This window comes from Elgaria multicarinata, chromosome 2 (genome assembly GCF_023053635.1).
Source record: "Elgaria multicarinata webbii isolate HBS135686 ecotype San Diego chromosome 2, rElgMul1.1.pri, whole genome shotgun sequence".
In the NCBI taxonomy this organism is placed as follows: domain Eukaryota; kingdom Metazoa; phylum Chordata; class Lepidosauria; order Squamata; family Anguidae; genus Elgaria; species Elgaria multicarinata.
The window spans coordinates 78776752-78799539 of NC_086172.1; the positions used below are offsets into that span (position 1 = coordinate 78776752).

The following is a 22788-nucleotide window of genomic DNA, read 5'->3' on the forward strand; positions in this document are numbered from 1 at the left end:
GCAGAAATGTATTCTGGTTTGCATGAAAATGCTAAGTGAAGGCATTTCTCTTTCATCTCCAGTTCTTACAGATGCTGTAACTCCAAAAGTGGCTCTGTATCTGTATGATGAGGCTTCTATGTTCTTGGAGACCACGTGAAGACCACATTTTTGTGAACTGCCCAGACAGCTTTGGCCATTAAGCAGCATAGAAATATAATAAACATAACAAATAATGAAAGAAAGACATAAAAAAAAAAGTTTGGTACTTCGTCTCCAAAATAGATAGCATAAACAACGTAGATGCAGATAAAACATAGAGAACATATCTACATGTAATTCTTTATTTCTTCAGGGTCTAGAGGCAAAGTAAAAAGATAAACGTGGGTCAAAACATTTTGTTTCGCATATGCAGGAATTTCTTCTTCCTAGCAGTCCACTTGGCACAGCCTCACGTGAAAAAGCTCTGAGTGACAGGCAGAGGGGTAATGAGAGAGAAAACTCCATCCCTCAGATTAAAAAACTAGCTAGAGAGAAACTCAGAAGTCATAATATTTGCTCTGTATTTGAGGCAAGCATTGCAAGTTACAAAGGATTGTTTCCTACACCAAGTGGCAGCCATAAATAAACCAATGTACACAAGATTGCAAGTGTAAATAATGTGCCTGCAATTTTGCATAAATTAAGCTATTTAACTTTTGTGAACTGCCCCCAAAACTTCAGCTATTGGGCTGTATAGTTATGAAATAACTAAATTACATATTTATGGCTGCAAAATTGCAATTTCCATAAATGGCTTACCCAAGATTTTGTGCAAAATGGCAGTTCGTGGAATAGTGGGTCTCCTTGAGCCATCCACAAACCATTAAGTGGTTTCTCTCACATACCTGCTAGAGTTGGGAAAGTAGTGGGGGTCTGGCGAGTTGCATGCAAGGTGGCGGCAAGGGAGTTCATCCATCCCTAGGTGAATATAGTGAATGTTAGTGTGTGCATGCATTTTCAGGGATGGCGAAGGGAAACCATCAAAATCAGGTGGAGGCACCTTCTGTGAATACAGCCTTTCTGTCCATGGAAGGCAGATCCTGAATCCAATCCAATATTTCTAAGGAGCCTTAAAATCCCATACAATGATAAAATAACACAAATTAATAAAATCAACAAACGCGTAAAGCATCCAACTCGGATAGTACTACAATCTAAAGCTCATTTCCAGCTAAAAGCCAACAGCAGTCCAGTAAAATATACTCATGGAAAGGCCAGAGAAAATACGGACCCTGAGGGTTCTTCTAAAAAGAAGTGGCTGTGGCTACTCTATTTTATTTCAGGAATGTCATCTTGTCTACCATCCTACTCACAGCATTCTTCACATCTTTGTTCCTCAGGCTGTAAATGAGTGGGTTGAGTAAGGAGATCACCAGAGAATAAAAGACAGAAGCTATTTTGTCCTGATCCATTGAGAAGCTGGATCCAGGCCGTATATACATGAAGATGATGGTTCCAAAGAAGATGGTGATGGTAGTCAGATGGGAGGCACAAGTGGAGAAGGCTTTGAATCTTCCCTGGGCAGATTGGATCCGCAGAATGGCAAACACAATGGCAATGTAGGAGATCAAGACAATCAGAAAAGTGGTCAGTGCAATTGCAGTGGATAAAATGAAATGCACATTGTGAGTAATATGGATGTCTGAGCAGGACAACTTAAGCATTGGAGGAACATCGCAGAAAAAATGGTTAATGATATTCGTATTGCAGAAGTTCAAACTGAATATAAACATTGTCTGGAGAATTGAACTTGTAAAGCCACAGGCATAAGCAACTACCACTAATGTGGTGCACAACTTCTTTGACATAACAGCGAAATACAGCAATGGGTTGCAGATGGCCGTGTAGCGATCGTATGCCATCACAGACAAAAGGCAACCTTCAGTGGTCACAAAGACAGCAAAGAAGAAAAATTGCACCGCACATCCTATTAAGGAAATGCTTGTATTCTCTGCCACAAAGGTTGTCAACAACATGGGAGCAATGGTAGTAGAAAGACCAATATCTACAATGGAGAGGTTTCTGAGGAAAAAGTACATTGGCGTGTGAAGCTGAGCATCAATCTTAGTTAAGATGATTATGCTAATGTTCCCCACTAGCGTGGTAACGTAGATGAGCAGGAACAGGATGAAGAGGGGGACCTGAAGTTCTGGGTGGTCCATGAATCCTACAAGGATGAACGTGGTCACAGCAGTGTGGTTTTGCCTCATTATATATTCCTCTCTAGTAGGATACAAGTAGAGAAAGAATATTTAGAGCAGAATGGCTACCCGGGTGCCTTAAAATGAATGAACCAATCAAGGTCAATAATAGTTTGGAGGAGGAAATTAAGGAATGAACCAGCTTCAGAAGCCACAGGTATTGTTACTTCCATTATATATTTGAAATGTGTGGCTTGATGCACTTTGCATATTTCCTCTAGACGGGGAGGTTCCACTTTGTAGTGAAAGGAAGTAGGTGTATCAGCCTACAGCCTAAGCAATTGGGGAATAAAGGAGAAAGCAAATGTACTATTTCAAAGGTGAAACATATATCCCTGCAATATTCCATTTTGTGAAGCACTTTAAAACATAGGAATACGCATCCACCCACCACAATCACCACCAATAATAATGATAATAATATTGATGATGATGATGATGATGATACTGATGATTTTAAAAAAAAATGGAGGAAAGAGTTGCTTGTATCATAGGCTGAGTTCCAGCTGCCCAATCCCCACTTTGTTTAATATCTCTGGTGGGTGACCAATAGATTTATCATGGGACAGGATTATGTGAACTAGAGCCTGCTTGTTTAGATGCATGAAGTGTTATCTACCATTGGTATTATATAGTTGACTGCTTCTATCTGAGAGTGGCTTCATTCTTCATTTGGCTTCATTTTTACTAGGGGTGTGTGCTCTGTACCAAAAATCCGGGGGTCTCATAGACCTCTGATGGACCTTCGAAATTGCAGTGTGGTTAGGGGGTGTTTTTAAACCATTGGAAACCTGCGGTGCAGTTAGAAGATAGTTCGGAGCCACGAATGGATCCGTAGGTATCCGAGGGTTTTTTAGGCAATGTGAGGGCATGTTTTATGTTGATGGACAACTAATTGAACACCTCCAAATTAGGAAGACACTGTCACTGATGGGTGAGGGAGGGGTAGTTTTGAGATTGACACCTGTGGCTAACCAATAGCCAGAGTCTCCTCCCTGTGCCCCCTCCAATCACAGTGCTTAGGGGGATGGATTGCAAATGATATTAACCATTTCCCCACACCCTAGAATTCATTTCATCCCTTTATCTTTAAAAATGACAGAGATGTATGTATTTTGGTTAATTCCCATTGACAATAATAGCGCAGTTCTCCAAAAATGGAGCAATTTTCCGAGGAGTATTCTGGTGGTGCAGAGAGATGGACCCTCTCTGGAAATTGGATCAGAGAACCCGTTCAACAGAGCTCTGCCCTGAATTTCAGGGAGGAGCAGACCCGCTCTGCACATCCCTAATTTTTACCTCAAAACCAGAAGGCTTCAGTGCTGCTGTTTGGATTTTTCCAACCCTCTAACCTTGGTTCTCATAAAGGAAAGGGGCAGCTGAGTTCCTTGGAAGGGGCAGAGGGCCCAGTAACATAAGCAAAAAAGACAGCTGCACCAATGTTTGTGGTTCCTGGTTTATTTGGGCAAACCAGGGCAATTCTTTTTGACATGTAAACAATGCTTAAAACTCCTTGCTTCTAATTTATTCACAGAAGACCACAGCTTCATGATAGCTTCATTTGCATAAATGTCACATGTCTATTCCAGTGAACAGACAAATCTGAGACTTAGGTCCACCACCCTGCTATTGACAGTCAAGGTAATGGTGAAAATGCAACGAGTCACAGCAAAGGATACACTACAATATCCATATTGCCTAAATAATGCATTTGTTAGGGGCCTTGCATTCTTAAATGCTGCCAATTTCCAGCATTTGGGGGTTTGAGTGAACATTTTAAGCCCTTAATAAAACATGTGAAACTGAAAGTTTTGTTATTATTTATTCATTGGTAATGGATGAGAAATGAATAGCAAAGTTAACTGATGTGAAGATTTATTAACAGGGACAGTGTCACTAACGCTGACATACAATAGCATCCATCCTCACATATAAAAAGGTGGTCTTCCTGACTTGCTTTTTCCATCCTCTACAATGCCATCCTTTACTCAGTTCCCATAATTCTCTTCAATGCTTTTCTTCCCCCTCTTGGCTGTCCTCTATACTTTTTCTTGCAATATAACCTCAGTGCAGAGCAATCCACACAGTTCCTGTCCACCAAGGTCTGTGAAGAAGTTGCAGAATGTCTTGTCTTTTCTTCTAATGGGACAGGAAGTATTCCTGCTGCCTATTAAGGTGTAAGCTGCTACTAGGTCAGGTGAACACGCTCCAAAACCTACATGGAAATGCTGCTCTGCACCCCATAGTGCAGAGTGCCCAACTGGATAGAATATGCCAACCGTTCTATTCTAATTTTTTGACAAATGTATTTTTTTTTCTTAATTCTGTTGGAGAGTGTGGCCACTGTTATGTATGAGCAGACAAGGTGGTCCCCGTGGACAGAGGATGGCAGCTTTGGTATCTTATTACAAATACCATTTCCCCAGCAAGCAATTTCTTTGTGAGAAGAAGACTGTAGTTTCTTACTATTTTATTTATTTATTTATTTATTTTAATTTATTACATTTTAATCCCTCCCATGGAACTCAGAGTGATAACATGAATTTTTTGGATTTTGTAATTCTCTCTCCCCTTTTCCATCCTCAGAATTAAAGTCCACTTTGACTGTGAGGGTTCTGTGGCATGCCTTTATGGAAGAGGCATGGCACAGATTGTCTAGTGCCCATTACAGCTCTTCCACCTAAACCCAATATCATTTTAGGTGTCTAAAATAATCTTTTACGTTTTTAATTCCTTTTCCAAAACTTTTAAAAGGCTGATCAGCTTTTGAGGCACCACTGCAGAATGGAAGGACTCCATTTAGCCTTTATAATCTCAGGCCTCCTCAAGTAGGCTACCCCATCAACCCATGAATCTTTTCCTCCACTTGGTTCTTTTTTAGTCTACTGCCAACACAGGAAGATCATATCTAGCTCTACAGCTTGGGTCTACAGGTTTTTTAAACAGGCAGGATTGTGGTTATATCCTGCAGTGTGCTATACCATCTAGAGAGGGCTATCTTCTCATTCGCTTGTGAGTCTAGTGTGGCAAGTAAATTGGTGTGGCAAGGAAATTGCACTGCAGTATGTAATCTTTCTTTGTTTGCACATCTATGTGTTTGCTGAATCATAGCCAATATAGACAGAATGAGGAGATTGTCTCCTCAATGTACCAACGACGGGATGTGTCTTTTATTAACTTCAATCTGCATTTTTATATGGGTTGAAGTGTATAGGCTGGCTGCATAGCCAGATGAAAACAGAAAATATCTGAGAGCTTCGGCTGTTGGGCAGTCTAGAAATGTAATAATAAAATAATAAAAATAAACCAATTGGTCTATGAACTTGAACCTGTGTTTTTGCTCTCAGTCACAGGAAACTTGCAGGAGACATCATTTGAATGCAGCATTATTAAATGCTGCCAAACTGCCCAGCTTTGGTTAGAGGACCAAGGTGTGAGGAGGCAATCTGAAATTAATTCTAGAGAATGTATTTACTACCAAGGGTTTAAGCTGTTCATTGATCTGACTGACAGAAATAACATTTCACAAGCATTTGAGAGAATATCAGATCTATCAGAAGTAGCCTAAAGAGCCTTACCTGTAAAGAGAATGGGATGTCATCCCTAAAACCCAAGAGCAAGACTTGTAGATGGAATGGGTCTTTTTATACTTGGGTCAGTATCGTCTAAAAACCAAATTATTGAAGCTCTCAGGTGAGGCTTCTATCATTAACAGCGCCTGTATGACCTCTCAACCAATCACCTAAGGACTTCCTATCTGGGAATTAGTTCAATGTTTTTGTGGTTTCTCTTTAATTAGTTTCAAACAGAACTGTTCCCTCTCAGTTCAGTCCACAGTCCTCATTAGTTACTTTCCTCTATCTTGAGCTTTTAGATTAAGTGGTCTATCCTCAACAACAAAGCCAATCCAATAATGTCAAATTAATAAATGGGAGCATTTTTTTTAAAAAAGTGTAGAATCTTGAAGAAAAAGGTATGCTGATGAATACTTAAAAATGTGAAATGACGACATCATGCGTTTGCAAACATGTGATTGCATATGGATAGTCAGTAAGATGATAGGGTTGGTTATGGTTCCATGTTAAATTAATTTCCAGTTTGAGACTGCATATAGTGCATAAAAGGCCATGAATTAAAAATCAGTGGTTGGGATTTCTGAGGTTGGAGGCAGACATTGCTCATGGTGTATTTATTTATTTATTTATTTATTTATTTATTTATTTATTATTAGGGTGACCATTGCTGGGAAACCCAAAAAGAGGACACCTGGGGTGGGGGGAAACCATCCTTTCTGGGGCCTCCAGAAAGTATGTCATTCCCCCCATCATGCTAATGATGGCCACTATTAGAGTGGTGGGGGGAAAGACATGCTTTCCACAGGGGCTTTGGAAAACACGCTTTTTACTCCTCCACTGAAATTGGAGCCATAAAGTCCCTCATTGGAGTGGAGGAGGGGAAAGCATGTCATTTCTGCCCCTGCTCCCACTGGTCCAATTGGGTCCTTTTCTATAATGTCTGGGAATTACGCACTTTCCCGTTTAAGACCCCGATTGGAGCAGGGGAAAATAATGCTCCCCTGGAAGGTGCATCATTCCTCCCACCATGCTAAGGGAAGCTTTAAAAGGGAAAGTGTGTCATACCCAGACATTATAGAAAATTACAGAAAATTCCCCCTGACACCCATCCTCAAACATCATGCTATCAAGAGATAATGGGAATTGTGGTACCCAACAAATCTGGAGGCATCAGCTTGAGGAAGGCTGTTCTACACAATATCATGCATAGAACTCCAGAATTCCTCTTATGCGTTTCATTTATTTAAAATGGGGGTGGATCCATATTTAAGTGTATGCAACTAGTCTGGCAGAAGTGGCCTTCCCCACCCATTAAGCCACATGACAGCCCCCTCCCAGCTCCTGAAAATGCTAAACGGTGAGTCAAGGGACTGTGGCTAATGCAGAGATATTGGAGTTATCTGGTTTGGGGCTTGAGCTCAGTGACTTTTTGTCAGCTTGGTCCTCCAGATATTGACTCACAGATCCCAGAGCTTGCCTGGCTCAGTGCGTGCCGAGTGGGGTAAGCTTGCGGTGTTCTGCAACCTGCCTTTTGCACAAGATTATGGGTAAGCTATTTATGGAAATATTTATGTACAAAATGGCAGTCATAAATAACGCACTGTATACAAAATTGCAGGCTTAAATAGTATGGCTACAATTTTGCATAAATTAAGCTATTTAATTTTTGTGAACTGCTTTGGCTATTGGGAGGTCTAGAAATAAATAAATAAATAAATAAATAAATAAATGCATATTGATGGCAATCACCATTTGAGCAAAATGGTGATTTCCATAAATAGCTTACCCATGATTTTGTGCAAAAGGCAGTTTGTGGAATGGTGGGATTCCTTGAGCTCCTGACGGCCATCCACAAACCATCCAGTGGTTTCTTCCACACACCTACCAGACTTGGGCAAGCAACAGGGGGCTAGCAAGCTCCATGTAAGGTGGGCACTGGGGAATTCACCCATCCTTAGGTGAATGAGATGAGTTGTAATATGTGCAATCCAACCCAGATAGTACTAAAATCTAGAACACATTTGCAACTAAAAGTCAACAGAAGTCCAGTACAATATACTCAGAGAAAGGCCAGAGAAAACACAGACCTTAAGGGTTCTTTTAAAAAGAAGTGGCTGTAGCCCCAGTATTTTTACTTCAGGAACATCATCTTGTCTAGCATCCTACTCACAGCATTCTTCACATCTTTGTTCCTCAGGCTGTAAATGAGTGGGTTGAGGAAGGAGATCAGCAGAGTATAAAACACAGAAACTATTTTGTCTTGTTGCATTGGGGAACTAGAGCTGGGCCGAATATACATGAAGATGATGGTTCCAAAGAAGATGGTGACGGCGGTCAGGTGGGAGGCACAGGTGGAGAAGGCTTTGAATCTTCCCTGGACAGAGTGGATCTGCAGGATGGCAAAACCAATGGCAACATAGGAGACCAAGATGATCAGAAAAGTGGTCAGCGCAATTGCAGTGGATAAAATGAAGTGCACAGTGTGAGTGACATGGGTGTCTGAACAGGACAACTTAAGCATTGGAGGAACATCACAGAAAAAGTGGTTAATGACATTTGAACTGCAGAAGGACAAGCTGAATATGAAAATAGTATGGACAGTTGAACTTGCAAAGCCACAAGCATAAGCAACTACCACTAATATGATACACAGCTTATTTGACATAACAGCAAAATAGAGCAATGGGTTGCAGATTGCTGTGTAGCGGTCGTATGCCATCACAGCCAAAAGGCAACCTTCAGTGGTCACAAAGAGGCAAAAGAAGAAAAATTGCACTGTACAACCTGTGAAGGAAATGCTTGCATTCTCTGCCACAAAGGTGGTCAACAACATGGGTGCAATGGCAGTGGAATAACCAATATCTATAACGGAGAGATTTCTGAGGAAAAAGTACATTGGGGTGTGAAGCTGAGCATCAACTAAAGTTAATAGGATTATGCCAATGTTCCCCACTAGTGTGGTAATGTAGATGACCAGGAACAGGATGAAGAGGGGGACCTGAAGTTCTGGATGGTCCATGAATCCTACAAGGATGAACTCGTTCACAGTAGAGTAATTTTGCTTCATTACTGTTTACTCTGAAATAGGATTTTTTAAAAAAGTTATGGTTGTGGCTTGATCACTGTTTGACTGTGTACCTCCCCCACCAATTTAATCCAAGTCAATTGTGAAATATTTGATCTTATGCAGCTGGATTTCAACCAAAGTTTTTTTTTTTAAAAAAATGCCTGGATTATGTACTCCTACTACGTATTATTAATGAATGATTTACATTTGGAAAACATTTACAGCCTAATTTGTCTTAAATCCCAGCATGAAAGACATTATCACAGTCATATTTCTATAAATGCTTAAAAGGTCCCTTCACCTTTATCTCCTTATTACACTATTCGGAATATGAAATTGGTTGTCAACAGCACTTCCAAAAAGCTATCAATGGCAGCAAGTTCCATTTAGCTGGAATTACAATGGAGGGAAATGGCAGGATTTAGCTCATCTCAACCATACTCCTTTTATGATATTAATATGAGGACCTCTATTAAACAACTACGGCTTTTTTCGGGTGATTTGGGGAAATGGAATCAATGGAATCAGCAAGTTTTGTTATACAGACACATAAGGATCTCTAGTCAATGATAGTTTACATTATTTGCAAATACAATTTTTAATGTATTGTCTCACAAAATACACATTTCAAAACATAATTTAGTTTAGACGACAGGTTTGTAGATGCACCCCCCCCCCCCAATATGTGCATTTTGGTACATTTTTTGAGCTAAGAACTATATCATGATATTTGGAGGAGTGTGGAATCGAGGTGATGACTGTGTTCTGATCCCCACACTGTATTCCAAGAGATGCTGATCAGATTGGTCTGCTTTGAAATGTGGACTGAGTGAAATCTCATGCAACATCAAAAATATATATTCAAAACTCTATCCAACTTTTATGGGTGGGAAAAGGAAGACCAAGATAAATTTCAGAGAATTTGTTTAGTTTCCAGACAGTGAATCTGTTTATTGTTTTGATAACCACAAATGCATTTGCTCCAACATGAAGGCTGCAAACCTTACCTTGTAGAAAATGGGGCTTACATCTGAATAGTCAATTATAGGACTCTGGTCTTAGAGAGTCAAACTTGATTAAGCATAAATAGTCTAAAGCTGCAAGCCTATGCCCATTTTCATAGCAGGAAGCCCCACTGAAGTCAATGGGGCTTGGTTCTAAGTAGACATGCATAGGATTACCCTGTAAGGAGTCTTACCTGTGAAGAGGACAGGCTATCATTCCCAAAGTTGAAGAGCAAGAGATATGGATGGCATTGCTCATATTATACTTGGTTGGTATTAGTAAAAAAATTGAAAGGTTGAATCTCTCAGGTGAGGCCTGTCATCATTAAAATATTCTGTATGACCTTTCAACATAATCACCTGAGGATATGCTATCTGGAAGTTTAATTCATCATCTCTTTTAATTAGTTTACAGGCCTACCCAGTTGAATTTTAAGATGCCTTTTTAATAATGTGCTGCTTTTAATAATGTATTAGTTTAAATGTTTTAATTAGTTATATGTATTTTATAGTGTTTGCATCTGTGTTGTACCCTGCCTTGATCCAGAGGGAGAGGTGGGTAACAAATTATTATTATTATTATTATTATTATTATTATTATTATTATTAATTTCCCACTCCACCCATTCAGTACATATTTCCATCAGTTAACCTGCTCCATCTTGTTTTAAAGTAAATGTGTAGATACCACCATTTCCTAGTTGCTTCTTTCTGTTAGTGCAATACTTACAACCACTAGTTGCATTATATGGCATCATATTCCAAAATCATAAATGAGGTCAACCCAAGAATGTCAACAACATATTTGTCATCACCCACATGTGATATTAATAGTTGAGTATACTCTTAAGAAGTGTAAAATCTTGGAGCACACAGTGGGATAGACTTGAAAACACAAATGTAGTATTATTGGGACCTCTGATCTTGGAGACAGGCAATACATATTTTTTTTAATAGGAATTAAATGTGGACAGACAGAGCCATCATCGCTTGTGGGCAAACATTCACCATCCCACTAATTTCTCTGTGCTCCACTGTCATCTTTGGTCAAACAGTATGTGGAGGGTTTTTAATAAAGCTTTAAATCCCTTCAACAATAAATTAGTGCATATGCCTGGCCTGCACAACTTGTGACCCTATGAGCCTAAAGCAATTCACCAAAGGCAGCCCACCAGAGGCTTGATAAATCACCTGTTTTTGCTAGTCCCGGACTAGCAAAGTTAGGGGACTAATCTTGCTCTTTGTGGGCCACCATACATGGCCAATGGGCTGCATTTGACTTGATGGGACACAGGCTATGCTGCCTCAGCAGCAGCAGTTGGTAAAGTGGTTCACTAGCAGGACCCACTATTGTAGTGCCATTGAGGAAGAATGGAAATCCTTGTGTATAGCAGAAAAGGCATTATATTAATTGTTGCCTGGCTAGCCTTTTCAATTGATTGCAGCAGTCAGTGTCCATGTGAGGCATCTAGCTAGTCAGCAATCACACACTTGAACTGCAATTCTTTCCATTGATTTCTGGTAAGTATGGGCATTTCCCTTCCCCCTATATTGCACTACAGTGGGGGCCAGATGCCTTTTAAAGTGGATGTGCTGTAACAGAGGCATTGTTGTCTATGGTGTACTCCAGATGGAATACACCATAGCACTTCCATTCTTTAAAAGCCATCTATTTCAGTCGCACAGCTCTTAATAAAGGTTATATCTTTAGCAGTTTTATGTTAAACATGTGATATGAAGGATATGTTTCCATTTCCATTTCAGAAATTGAACTGTTGATAATGAATCCTTGTTTAAACCCTGTTCCACTCAGATGACCTCAGAAGGATATGATTGTAGCAGCATTACTGTTCTCTCTCTCTCCGTGTGTATTCGTTTCAATAAAAAAGTAAACATATGGCTTATTTTCTTCAAGATAAAAACAAAATGACAATGACAATTACCAATGGATTGTTTTAATCACAAGTTTAATGATTCCAGGTATTTTAAAAAGGCTAGGTTTCTAAAAACAAAACAAAACCTAACAGCACAATCCTATACATGTGGCCTGTTCAGACATGCACAGAGGGAGGGTGGTGGGTAGGGAAACCACAGAGAGAGGAAAGGTAATGGAACCATGACAAGCAGGCCCACCACTTGACCGCTGAACCATGTCGCAAGGTTCCACTAACCACCACCACCACCACCTATAGTTAGATTACTTACCTCTTCATGGTTGAATCATGCATCCCACCATCCTTTGTGCCCTGAACAGGCACCAACCATGGAAAACATCTACAGTGGCAAGAGCATTGCCAGAAGTGGCGGTCACTCTTGCCAGCAGACTCTATGGTGAAATGATGAGGCAAAAGCCATGGAGTTCCTGCTAGACAACACAGGAACCATCATGGAAACCCGCTAGCCACCCTGTAGAAGGTGGGTAGTAGGCATGTGTACTCTACCCATCATGGGGAGGGAAATCCCCACCCTAAACCACTGTGGATCACATTTATGGGTGATCTATGGTGAGTTAACATATTGTCTGAACGGGCCCATGGTCTACTTGAATTCAGTGGGGCTTCTTCCCAGGTAACTGGGTACAGGTTTGCAGCCTTAATGCATAAGATTTAAGGCAACTCGTTAGAAATGAAAGTTCTAAACATAATCCTAGGGAATTATGAGGCTCCCAAACTTGCTAACACACTGCTCCTACTTAAGTGTTCCATACACCCCACTCTGCATTCCCACATCTTCCACAGTTCATGTTTCCTATCAGTCTCCGCACTCACTTCTTCTGTCAGCCTGCAAATGGCCTTCTTGCCATCTCTATGTTATTCATTTATGGACATGTCTGCATTTGTTCGATAGTGGAGGCTGGATTTCCATTGAATGTGCATGAATGGATAGCTCTGCACTGTAGCCTAGAGTAGCCTGTGTTGAAGCTGTATACAGAAGTGATTGTGGTGCCTGCATCTTGGACAAAATCTACATGCTGGCAAGAGTGACCCCAGCACACCATTTCTTGTGCCACAATATTTCTACATCAAATGGTATCCTTTCTTGTACACCCATTGACAATGAGGCAGAAAGATGGAAGGCAGGGGTGCCTTGCCCAAACGTTGATTTCTTTTGCCATTTTATTTTTAAAAGATTTTGAAACTGCCCCTCATTTTCCTTCTCTGTATATCAGCCTGCCTGCATGATGTTATCTGTCCTCCAAGCACTCCCCAGCTGCCATCCTGTAGCCATGTACGTGGGAGTAAGCTCCATTGAAGTCAATGGGACATGTCTGAGTAAACATGTATAGCATCAGCCCGTAAGAAACCAAGTGCCAAACCTGAAATGTAACAACCTACTTTATCCTATTTTAATCTCAGTTTGCCTTATTCTAAACACCTATTTCTGGAGAAGAAATTTTGCAAGACTCATTTTTTCCAGCTTTCTTAGAACTATGGCTTTATCCAGCCAAAGTTAACCACCTTTAAGTCCCATTGATTTCAGCGAGAGAATTTAGGCTGAGTCTATGCTCATTTACTAGAAGGTAAGTGGGGCTTACTGCTGTGTAAACCTAAATAGGATTAAGCCATTAAACATCTTAATTTTATCAATGAAATCATTGAGATTAATGTGTTTTAAGTTTGGCTGCTTGTCTTGACTTTCTTTCTAGTAACTCTGCTTTGGATCCATTTCAATCTGGATTCCGTTCTCTGCATTCCACCGAAACAGCCCTTACTAAGATCACCAATGATCTCCTTACTGCCAAGTCTAAAGGCCATTATTCCGTTCTTATTCTCCTTGATCTAACTGCAGCCTTTGACACGGTTGATCATGATCTTCTCTTAGATTCCCTTCATGACCTTGGATTTTGTGGCTCTGTCTATAACTGGTTTGCCTCCTATCTAGCGGGTCGCTCTTTCAGTGTGTTGACTAATGGCAGCTCGTCTTCCTCCTTTCCCCTTTCAGTAGGGGTTCCGCAAGGCTCGGTGCTTGGCCCGTTGTTGTTTTCCTTATACATGTTGCCCTTGGGCAAGCTTATTCAATCTCATGGCCTCCAATATCATCTGTACGCCGATGATACACAACTATATCTGTCATCTCCGGAACTTTCTCCTGATGTTCACGATCGTATCTCGGCATGTCTTTCAGATATCTCAGCTTGGCTGCTTCATCGTCGCTTGAAACTTAACATGGCAAAGACTGAATTGCTTGTTTTTCCTCCTAAACCTTCTCCTCATCTCTCATTCTCTCTTACTGTCAATGATGTTACGCTTACTCCAGTCAAGGAAGCTCGTAGCCTTGGCTTTATATTCGACTCCTCGCTCTCCTTTATTCCTCATATTGAGGCAGTAGCTAAATCTTGTCGATTTTTCCTGTATAATATTGCCAGGATTCGATCATTTTTGTCTGTCTCTTCTGCCAAAACGCTTGTTCATGCACTGGTTATTTCACGGTTGGACTACTGCAACCTTCTTCTCTCTGGCCTTCCTTCTTCTCACATCAGTCCGTTGGTTTCTGTTCACCACTCTGCCGCAAAGATCATCTTCTTGGCTCGCCGCTCCGACCATGTTACTCCGCTTCTGAAATCTCTTCATTGGCTTCCAATTCACTACAGAATCCAATATAAACTTCTCCTGTTAACCTTCAAAGCTTTTCACGGTCTAGCTCCTTCCTATCTCTCCTCTCTCATCTCACACTATTGCCCCACTCGTGCTCTTCGCTCCTCTGATGCCATGTTTCTCGCCTGCCCAAGGGCCTCTACTTCCCTTGCTCGGCTTCGTCCATTCTCTTCTGCTGCCCCTTACGCCTGGAACGCTCTTCCAGAACATTTGAGAACTACAAGTTCAACCGCAGCTTTTAAAGCTCAACTAAAAACTTTTCTTTTTCCTAAAGCTTTTAAAACTTGATGTTGTGCAGACTTCTACTGTTACTTTCTACTGTTAGTTTTACCCTACCCTGTGCCTGCTTACCCTACCCTGTACCTGTTTGCATTCTCTTCCCCTCCTTATTGTTTTACTATGATTTTATTAGATTGTAAGCCTATGCGGCAGGGTCTTGCTATTTACTGTTTTACTCTGTACAGCACCATGTACACTGATGGTGCTATATAAATAAATAAATAAATAAATAATAATAATAATAATAATAATAATAATCTTCATTTTCCCAGTAAATGGACAAAGGTCCAGTTGCTAGAGGAGAAAAAGTGGCCTAAAACTAACGAAAATATGATTATTTTATTTTGATATATGGGAAGCAGCATTATGAATAACAGCTGAAGAACCACATTATTCATTTCGACAATTGAACACTCTCTTCAAGGCATCCTTTACCTCTTTGTTTCTCAAACTGTAGATTAATGGGTTCAGCATTGGGACCACCAGGGTGTAGAACACAGCTGAGATCTTCTCCTGATCCTTTGAGTACATGGAAGTGGGCAGCAAGTGACTTAAGCTTACTGGTCCATAGAATAAGGTGACAACTGTCAGGTGGGAGGCACAGGTGCGGAAGGTTTTGTATCTGCCTTCAGAAGAGCGAATCTTTATGATGGAGGAGAGGATACACAGGTAGGAGACTAGAATGATCAGGAATGTAGAAACAGCAACTACCCCAGAGAAGATGACCAACAAAAGTTCGTTAACTTGGATATCAGAGCAAGCAGCACTCAGCATTGCTGGTGTATCACAAAAGAAGTGGTTGATTATACTAGGGGCACAAAATGACAATCTCAGTAAGCCAGATGTGTGTGTGAGTGAATTCAGTAGCCCGCCTAAGTATGGCCCTGTTACTAGGTGAATGCAGACCCTTTTGGTCATAAGAGCAGTGTAGAGCAGTGGATTACAAATAGCCACATAACGGTCATATGCCATTGCAGCTAGCAGGAACCCTTCAGTAGACACAAAAACTACAAAAAAGAAATGTTGGGTGATGCATCCAGTATAAGAAATGGTTTTAGACTGAGCTAAGCTTATCAACAGCCTTGGGGCAAAGATGGAAGAATAGCAGACATCCACCACAGACAGATTGATGAGGAAGAAGTACATAGGGGTGTGGAGTTGGGGACTGATCCTGATCAGTACAATCATCCCCATATTCCCAGCCAATGTCAGAAGGTAGATCAGCAGGAAGATCACAAAAAGAGGAATTTGAAGCTCCATCCGGTCTGTTAGTCCGAGAAGGAAGAATTCGGTCACCATAGTGTAATTGTTCACAGCCATTTAGTTGTGATGACATGATACTACGCCTGGGGAACAAAATGAAAGAGTGTGTGGGTCACTCAATTCATCTTATTGAATTGGCACCACTGTATCTTAGAAGGGTTAAAGGAGGCATTCTGGGTTGTAGCCAAATAGAAATGAATGGGACTTAAGTTAGACTGACATTGAATACACAATGCTCTGTGAGGAAAATACTGTAAGTATCCAGCAATGTGATTTGTATACAAGCAGAGGAAGGAACTGACGCAGTAAAAATTTCAAGTCTGATTGGCAGTTTCTGAGGCCTCCAGCTGGGTGAGAGGCGGTTTTATCTGAATATCTTTGGATACCTTCAGCCAGTCTGGTATGGGTAAAGGATGCTATCCAACAGCATGTGAGTGAAGCCATGGATCTTTCTCTTCCCCAACTCTTCCCTGCCACCCTCTGTTGCAACCTGGAAAGCCTTTCCAGGGGATTGGTAAAACCTACTGAATGTGGTGGGCTCTGTCTTAGGGGACTGCAGTGGGAGAGGGAAATTGAAAGGAGGAATCTTGCACTGCTTGTGCAAGGTTCTTAGAATCAAAGAATCATAGAATAGCAGAGTTGGAAGGGGCCTACAAGGCCATCGAGTCCAACCCCCTGCTCAATGCAGGAATCCACCCTAAAGCATCCCTGGCAGATGGTTGTCCAGCTGCCTCTTGAAGGCCTCTAGTGTGGGAGAGCCCACAACCTCCCTAGGTAACTGATTCCACTGTAGTACTGCTCTAACAGTCAGGAAGTTTTTCCTGATGTCCAGCTGGAATCTGGCTTCCTTTAACTTGAGCCCGTTATTCTGTGTCCTGCACTCTGGGAGGATTGAGAAGAGATCCTGGCCCTCCTCTGTGTGACAACCTTTTAAGTTACCAGTTTGGGCTATCTCCCCCCTCCCCCACTGAAGCCTTCTGCAGTCGGAGGAGGGAAAACATGTGGGGTGAACTGCTCACACAACATGGGATATCACCTAGAGAGTTTTTAAAGAGAAAGTTGAAGTGTTTCTGGAGAACTGGGGCCATCACTACCTTTTCAATAGTTCGTGTGTGTGTGTGTGTGTGTGTGTGTGTGTGTGACTGTAGACCAACTGAAAGCTTTTTTACTGCAGTAGCTCATAACATTTAAACCCAATTTAAGCCAAAACATGTAACAAAATATTAATTATTCCTTTCATTCTTGGGGGATTATGGGGGAGATATGACTGTGAATGTTCTCAGCTCCTTTTGGATGTATGTCCTTCACTGTAGATTTCTTTAGTACATTATCTGGGAGGTATATGTTGTGTGATACATTAATTTTCATATTAATGGAAATTAATTAAATTAACCCAATCTAAGTGAGTTTCTATTCCCCGCCCCCCCCATCTAAAGTGTGTGCAGATATGTGGGCAGAGAAGTGAGTACAGCACAGGCTGTGGGCTTGCATGAAATTTTACTGGCCATTATTGAACCATTTTGCTCCTATATGCATCAAACAGTGTTATATATGCTGCAGACTATGACATTTGGAGGGTGCTAGGTTAAGGAAGCCTGATTGATTGGAGAGATCAGGTCTCAGAGGCCATAGCTAGACCTAAGGTTTATCCCTGGATCATCCAGGGGTCAAACCTGTTCACCTAGGTGACACACAGTGCTCAGACAGGGGTGAACCCTGGATGATCCCAGGATAAACCTTAGGTCTAGCTGTGGCCTCAGTCTAATTTCCTCATCTGGTAAATGTAAATAATTCTGATTTATCTCACAGAGATGGTAAACAAATATAGAATGTAAAGCACTTTATATTCTAAAGGTAATAAAACACCACCATCACCATTTCTACTTTTTAAAGGTGTCGTTGTTTAAGAACATAAGTACACAAGAAGAGGTCTGCTGGATCAGACCAAGGGTCCATCCAGTCCAACATTCTGTTCACACAGTGGCCATCAAGCTGCATGAAGGAAATTCACAAGCAGGACATGAGTGCAGCAGCGCCTTCTGGCCCATATTCCCTAGCGACTGGTATAGATGAGCATACTGCCCCTGATACTGGAGGTAGCATATAGCCATCAGGATTAGTAGCCATTGATAGCTTTATCCTCTCCTCTCTCAATCTGTCTAATTCCTTTTTAAAGCCATCCAAGGTGGTGGCCGTCACTGCATCTTGCGGAAGTGAATTCCACAGTTTAATTACTGATTTACATTTCTATATTGTCCAATAGCCAAAACTCTCTGGATGGTTCACATAAAATGCAGCATGATAAAACTTAAGAAAAAAATCTTTTAAAACTTTAAAATAGAGTAACCCGAACTAATGCACTGTGTGAAGAAGTACTTTTATCTGTCCTGAATCTCCCACCAATCAATTTCATGGGATGACCATGAGTTCTAGTATTATGAGAGAGGGAGAAACAATTCTCTTTAGCCACTTTCTCCACACCTTTGTTTCCCATCTCCTGAATTGGTCTATCAAATTTCTGTTAGACAGAGCTATATATTGTAAGGCCAACATAAGGTTCCCAAACACTGTCTTCCTTCTAGCAGGTGTGTGTGTGTGTGTGTGTGTGTGTGTGTGTGTGTGTGTGTGTGTGTGTGTATAAGCATTTGTAGGGGGAAATTGGCAGGAGCAGCAGCAATTTTAATGTATTTCTCTCCCCCTCAAGTTGGGTTACAAGACTAAAAATTACCTGAACTGGGGGTAGAGATGGGGGTAGGTGACACCTGAGTAACATTTAAAAGTTAAAACTGGTGGGCAGATGAATGGTGAAGAACCTCCACCTGCTAATATACCCCTTAACACTCCCCCTCCCAATTGCATCATTATTGTACATTGCTGGGAGCTGCCTTGGAAGGGGTAATCATGAAAGACAGCCTGAAACAGTGAAATCAATGAATAAAAATAAATATCTCAGATGAAGGTTTGGGAACTTGCATTTGCTGAAGTAGTGTACTTACACCTCTAAGTGCTAACACAACATGCCATGTAAGAAATATCTTAATTGAATAAACCCTGTTCTTTAATTGAATAAACCCTAGTTTTGTTGCATTTTTCCAGTTCTGGCATGAACCATATGCATCTTCAGTTGCATTAATGCTGAAATGAAAAACAACACGTGTCATGAATTTTTGCCCTAATTTTTTTTTGTATTTTACAATACCTTAAAGCACGCAGCAGCAGTAACCTGGAAGTCACAGCTATGCCTGACACCATTGCAAGTGAATATAGCATGGAGCGCATGCATCACCTCACCGCATAGGTTTATATGGGAGAGGCAGAATGGTCACAAGTTCCATGATTTATGATGAGAGAGGGATGTTTTATTTCTTTAAGGGACATTAAGCAATGGAATCCCTGAAGCCATTCCATGCTCAGAGCCTCAGAGAAGATAATTGCAAATACCCTTGAGGGAGTTCTGAAAAAAACTTGTTTATTTAAAAAAATCATTACTATTTGAGACAGCTCTTTTCTGGTCACTGGGAGAGAGTCCCAGGGAACATAGGATTGGTCAAAGTCCGCTTCCCAAGGCTGTAGGCTTTGAGAAGGGACTCTTAAGTTCTGATCCCTCTCCCCTGCAGTCTTGCAGCCACCACAGAAACAACTATGCTAGCTGCTTCCCAAGGTCGCAAATGGGCCTTGGAAGACCTTGGAGAGGTCAGAAAGGGGGTATTCCAGTGAGTAGGGAGGTTTGGGAAAAGGAGATGTCAGTATATAAAAAATCCTAAGGCCTCTCCAGCCCCTCCTCTGTCCCAATAGTGTATCTCCTCTAGTTGGGTTTAGAAGCCTGTCTAGAGGAAAAAGCAGAAAAAAGAGGATGGAAAGGCAAAAATCACTTCCATCCCTCTTCCCATCCTGTTTGGCTGCTGCGTTGGATACTCAGAAGCTTCCATGGCTAGATCTACACTACTGCTTTAGAGCGCTATTGAAGTGCGTTGATAACTGTTGGAGCCACAAAATGCATTCCATATCCATATATCACTTTCATAGGCCGTTTCTGCACCTGCTTTTTCCCCTGGGACCGTCCTGGGATCATCCCTGCTCATCCAAATGACACACATGGATCCCGGGAGCAGGCAGGGACAACCCCTCCGTTTTCCTGGGATAATCCTTGGGTGTAGAAAGGGCTGTAGTGTTATTTCCTGCTTTTAAATCCACATTATCCAAATGCCATTGTGTGTCCTTTGAGGTGTAAATGTGCAAGAGGGATATAGAGTTAGCATGATGGGATCGTAATGATATGACACAAGGTGTAGATATGGAGGCTTCTTTCTAAGGGATTCCTTCCTTCTATGTAATTCCTTCTGTATTCCTGTTCTTTTTTCATTCTTTTTTTGAATGGAAACAATGAACACAGCTTCCCTCGTGAGTTTGATAAAGTTTTAAGTGAACAAGTTGCATCACAGTAATTATTTTGATTAACACAGTCTTCAGGATGACTGATTTATATTGTTTATTCACATCTATATATTGGGGGAATCCAACAGCGGCACAGACCAGTCCTATCCATCTGCCTGAACTATGCAAACTGGTATGTTCTGCCCTGTTAACTCTGTTAACTACGGACCTCTGAAATTCAAATCTCCTCCAAACAATTGTCAAAATTTTGTGGTAGTTATGTGCCACAAATCTCGAGTTTTGTGCCCCTCCCACAACTGTGTACTGATGCATCAAATGTGGATTCATAGTTAACATACCCAAAAGCCAACATTGGCATATCAGCTCCAAACTATGCCAAAGTTTTGTGCTAGTTTTTTTGCCACAAATCATGAGCTTTGTGTTGCCATGCAAAGCGTGAAACTGACATAACTGGCTTTTTGAGAATCACATGGATTCTGCAGCCTTGCAGACCAATATTTTTTAACTTTCTGGAATTTTATGCAAATTTAATTGTAGTAAAATACATTAAAATACAGTCAAAATGCATATTTCCTCTATAGCTAAAGTATGGAAATGTGCACTTTGGGGGGTGGGATTTATCCATTTTTGCAAGTGCAAATTTGCACAAATTCAGGAAATTCAAAAAAACCTGATTCTGTTAATGAACAAGCAACGGAATGAAAGGTAATTTAACAATCTGCAAAACACAGATGAATTGGATTTTTACAAAATCTATACATCACTACCACTGAAACTTTCAGTTATGGAAGTGGTTACCCATTACACTTGCGGTACTGGTTGTGCAAGCAATTGTGCATTGTGAAAAAAGTTAAGAAGGGGGTAATGTAGAAGGATCTGAAATACATGTAGATACAGCAGGGATGGGGCAAGGGATCAAGTTGCCTAGGCAATAGGACAAGAATGTTGTCAGTTGGTGTGGTGGGCAGGGGAGAGAAGGGAGTTATGGCTGGCAGAGAGGGAAGCTCAAGACAGTCTTCAGGAGATGAAGAACAAAACAGACCCCTCCCTCAAAATCTATGGGGGTCACCATGGCAGAAGCTGTGCCTAGGGGCCAGGGATACTGCCCGAAGTATCTTATTACTTCGTCTGGCTCATGACACCTGAATTACCAGCCACATCTACAATGAGCATACAGAACTACAGTCTCAGGGAAGATATAGTGTGCTTATCTTGTCTATATGAAGAAAAGGATCTTGGCTGGGTCATATGGTTATCAATTCAACGACTAGAATGCCATTGCTGGCTGCCTCATGCAACATATCTTATCCCTTTTTCACTCCCCCCCCCATATTCTTGTTTGAGGTGGTCTCTTCCAGCATTTGGGCCACCTAGAATACTGAGTAATGATGTCACAATGCTGGCCTAACCAATCAGATGACACTTTCAAGGAGCATTTCTTGTCTGCTGCTGAGGCTGTCCTATGGCGCAAAAGGGAGGAGGACATTATTTTTGTGCTGTGTTATGACAGTGGACCAGTGAATCCCAAATATTGAGCCTTTAAAGGTAATACGTGGCCCATGAGCCACCTGCAGCCCCTCACTGCACCCTCCTCCTGCTGCAGCTGCTAAAATATCACCATTTTGCCTCTGGTTTTCAAGTGTGATTTGGACAGTTTAGGCTTCCTTAGTGGCTTGCGTGGTGCTCCACAGAGTGCATGGCATGTTGTGGAGTGTGGCCTGTGTGTGTGTGGTTCAGGGGGCCAAAATACCCCCCAGATCCCATGAGTTTCCCCCCTGCTTTACAGAAAGACCAAGATCTTCTTTCTCTGAATGTATATGTCACCTGTATTTTTTTCTTGAGAAGTTTTGCATTTCTGTATTACCACATTGCAATACAGAACGTATTACAACGTGCTACAGCTAATTCTGTTTTGTGTTACTACCAAGCCTTGTTTTAATTTTAATATTTGTTTTCTGTTCTCGCACCAACTGCCTCCATTTCATGGCCATGAAGAATTCAACTGTTTGAGAATGTTGCAACAGGAACATTCCGCACAGCAAGCTTTCAGTTGCAGACAGTGTCTTCAGTTCTCTCCCTAGCAGAGGCAGTATAGAAGCGACTATGGTGTGTCTCCATCATGATGGTAATGTGAGCAACTCTAGGCTATATGAGACAGGCTTGTGTGTACTCTGGGGGACTGCATCCTCTTTTGGTGGGTTCTAGTGGGGTGGCAATGGTGGTGGCCAGTGAAAGCTGCACAGTTGGGTGGCTGAGGCCTACTGTTTCAATTTCCCACAACCCTTAGAGTAATGGCACATCAGGGGAGTTAAGAGAAATCAAAATAGCAGCTCAACTCAGCTGCCTTGTCCTATTCAGAATCAGCCTGCCTCGCCTTGGTTTTGGCCC

At 41.4% G+C, this 22788-nt stretch overlaps 3 protein-coding genes across 3 annotated transcripts; all 3 read right to left on the minus strand.

The window, feature by feature from the left end:
• Positions 1-1295: 1295 nt before the first annotated feature.
• On the minus strand, positions 1296-2231 carry LOC134393634 (olfactory receptor 5AP2-like). Its single transcript, XM_063118695.1, has one exon. It carries the CDS (start codon positions 2229-2231, stop codon positions 1296-1298), a length of 936 nt encoding a protein of 311 aa, XP_062974765.1.
• A 5697-nt stretch (positions 2232-7928) lies between these two features.
• Positions 7929-8864, minus strand: LOC134392500 (olfactory receptor 5AP2-like). Its single transcript, XM_063116870.1, has one exon. The coding sequence runs from the start codon at positions 8862-8864 to the stop codon at positions 7929-7931; it is 936 nt and encodes a 311-aa protein (XP_062972940.1).
• A 6268-nt stretch (positions 8865-15132) lies between these two features.
• Positions 15133-16062, minus strand: LOC134393635 (olfactory receptor 5J3-like). Its single transcript, XM_063118696.1, has one exon. It carries the CDS (start codon positions 16060-16062, stop codon positions 15133-15135), a length of 930 nt encoding a protein of 309 aa, XP_062974766.1.
• Between the last annotated feature and the right edge of the window lie 6726 nt (positions 16063-22788).

Bases quoted from the DNA above. Each gene is read 5' to 3' on its own strand.
- LOC134393634 (XM_063118695.1), bottom strand. From the start codon at position 2,231: ATGAGGCAAAACCACACTGCTGTGACCACGTTCATCCTTGTAGGATTC.
- LOC134392500 (XM_063116870.1), bottom strand. From the start codon at position 8,864: ATGAAGCAAAATTACTCTACTGTGAACGAGTTCATCCTTGTAGGATTC.
- LOC134393635 (XM_063118696.1), bottom strand. From the start codon at position 16,062: ATGGCTGTGAACAATTACACTATGGTGACCGAATTCTTCCTTCTCGGA.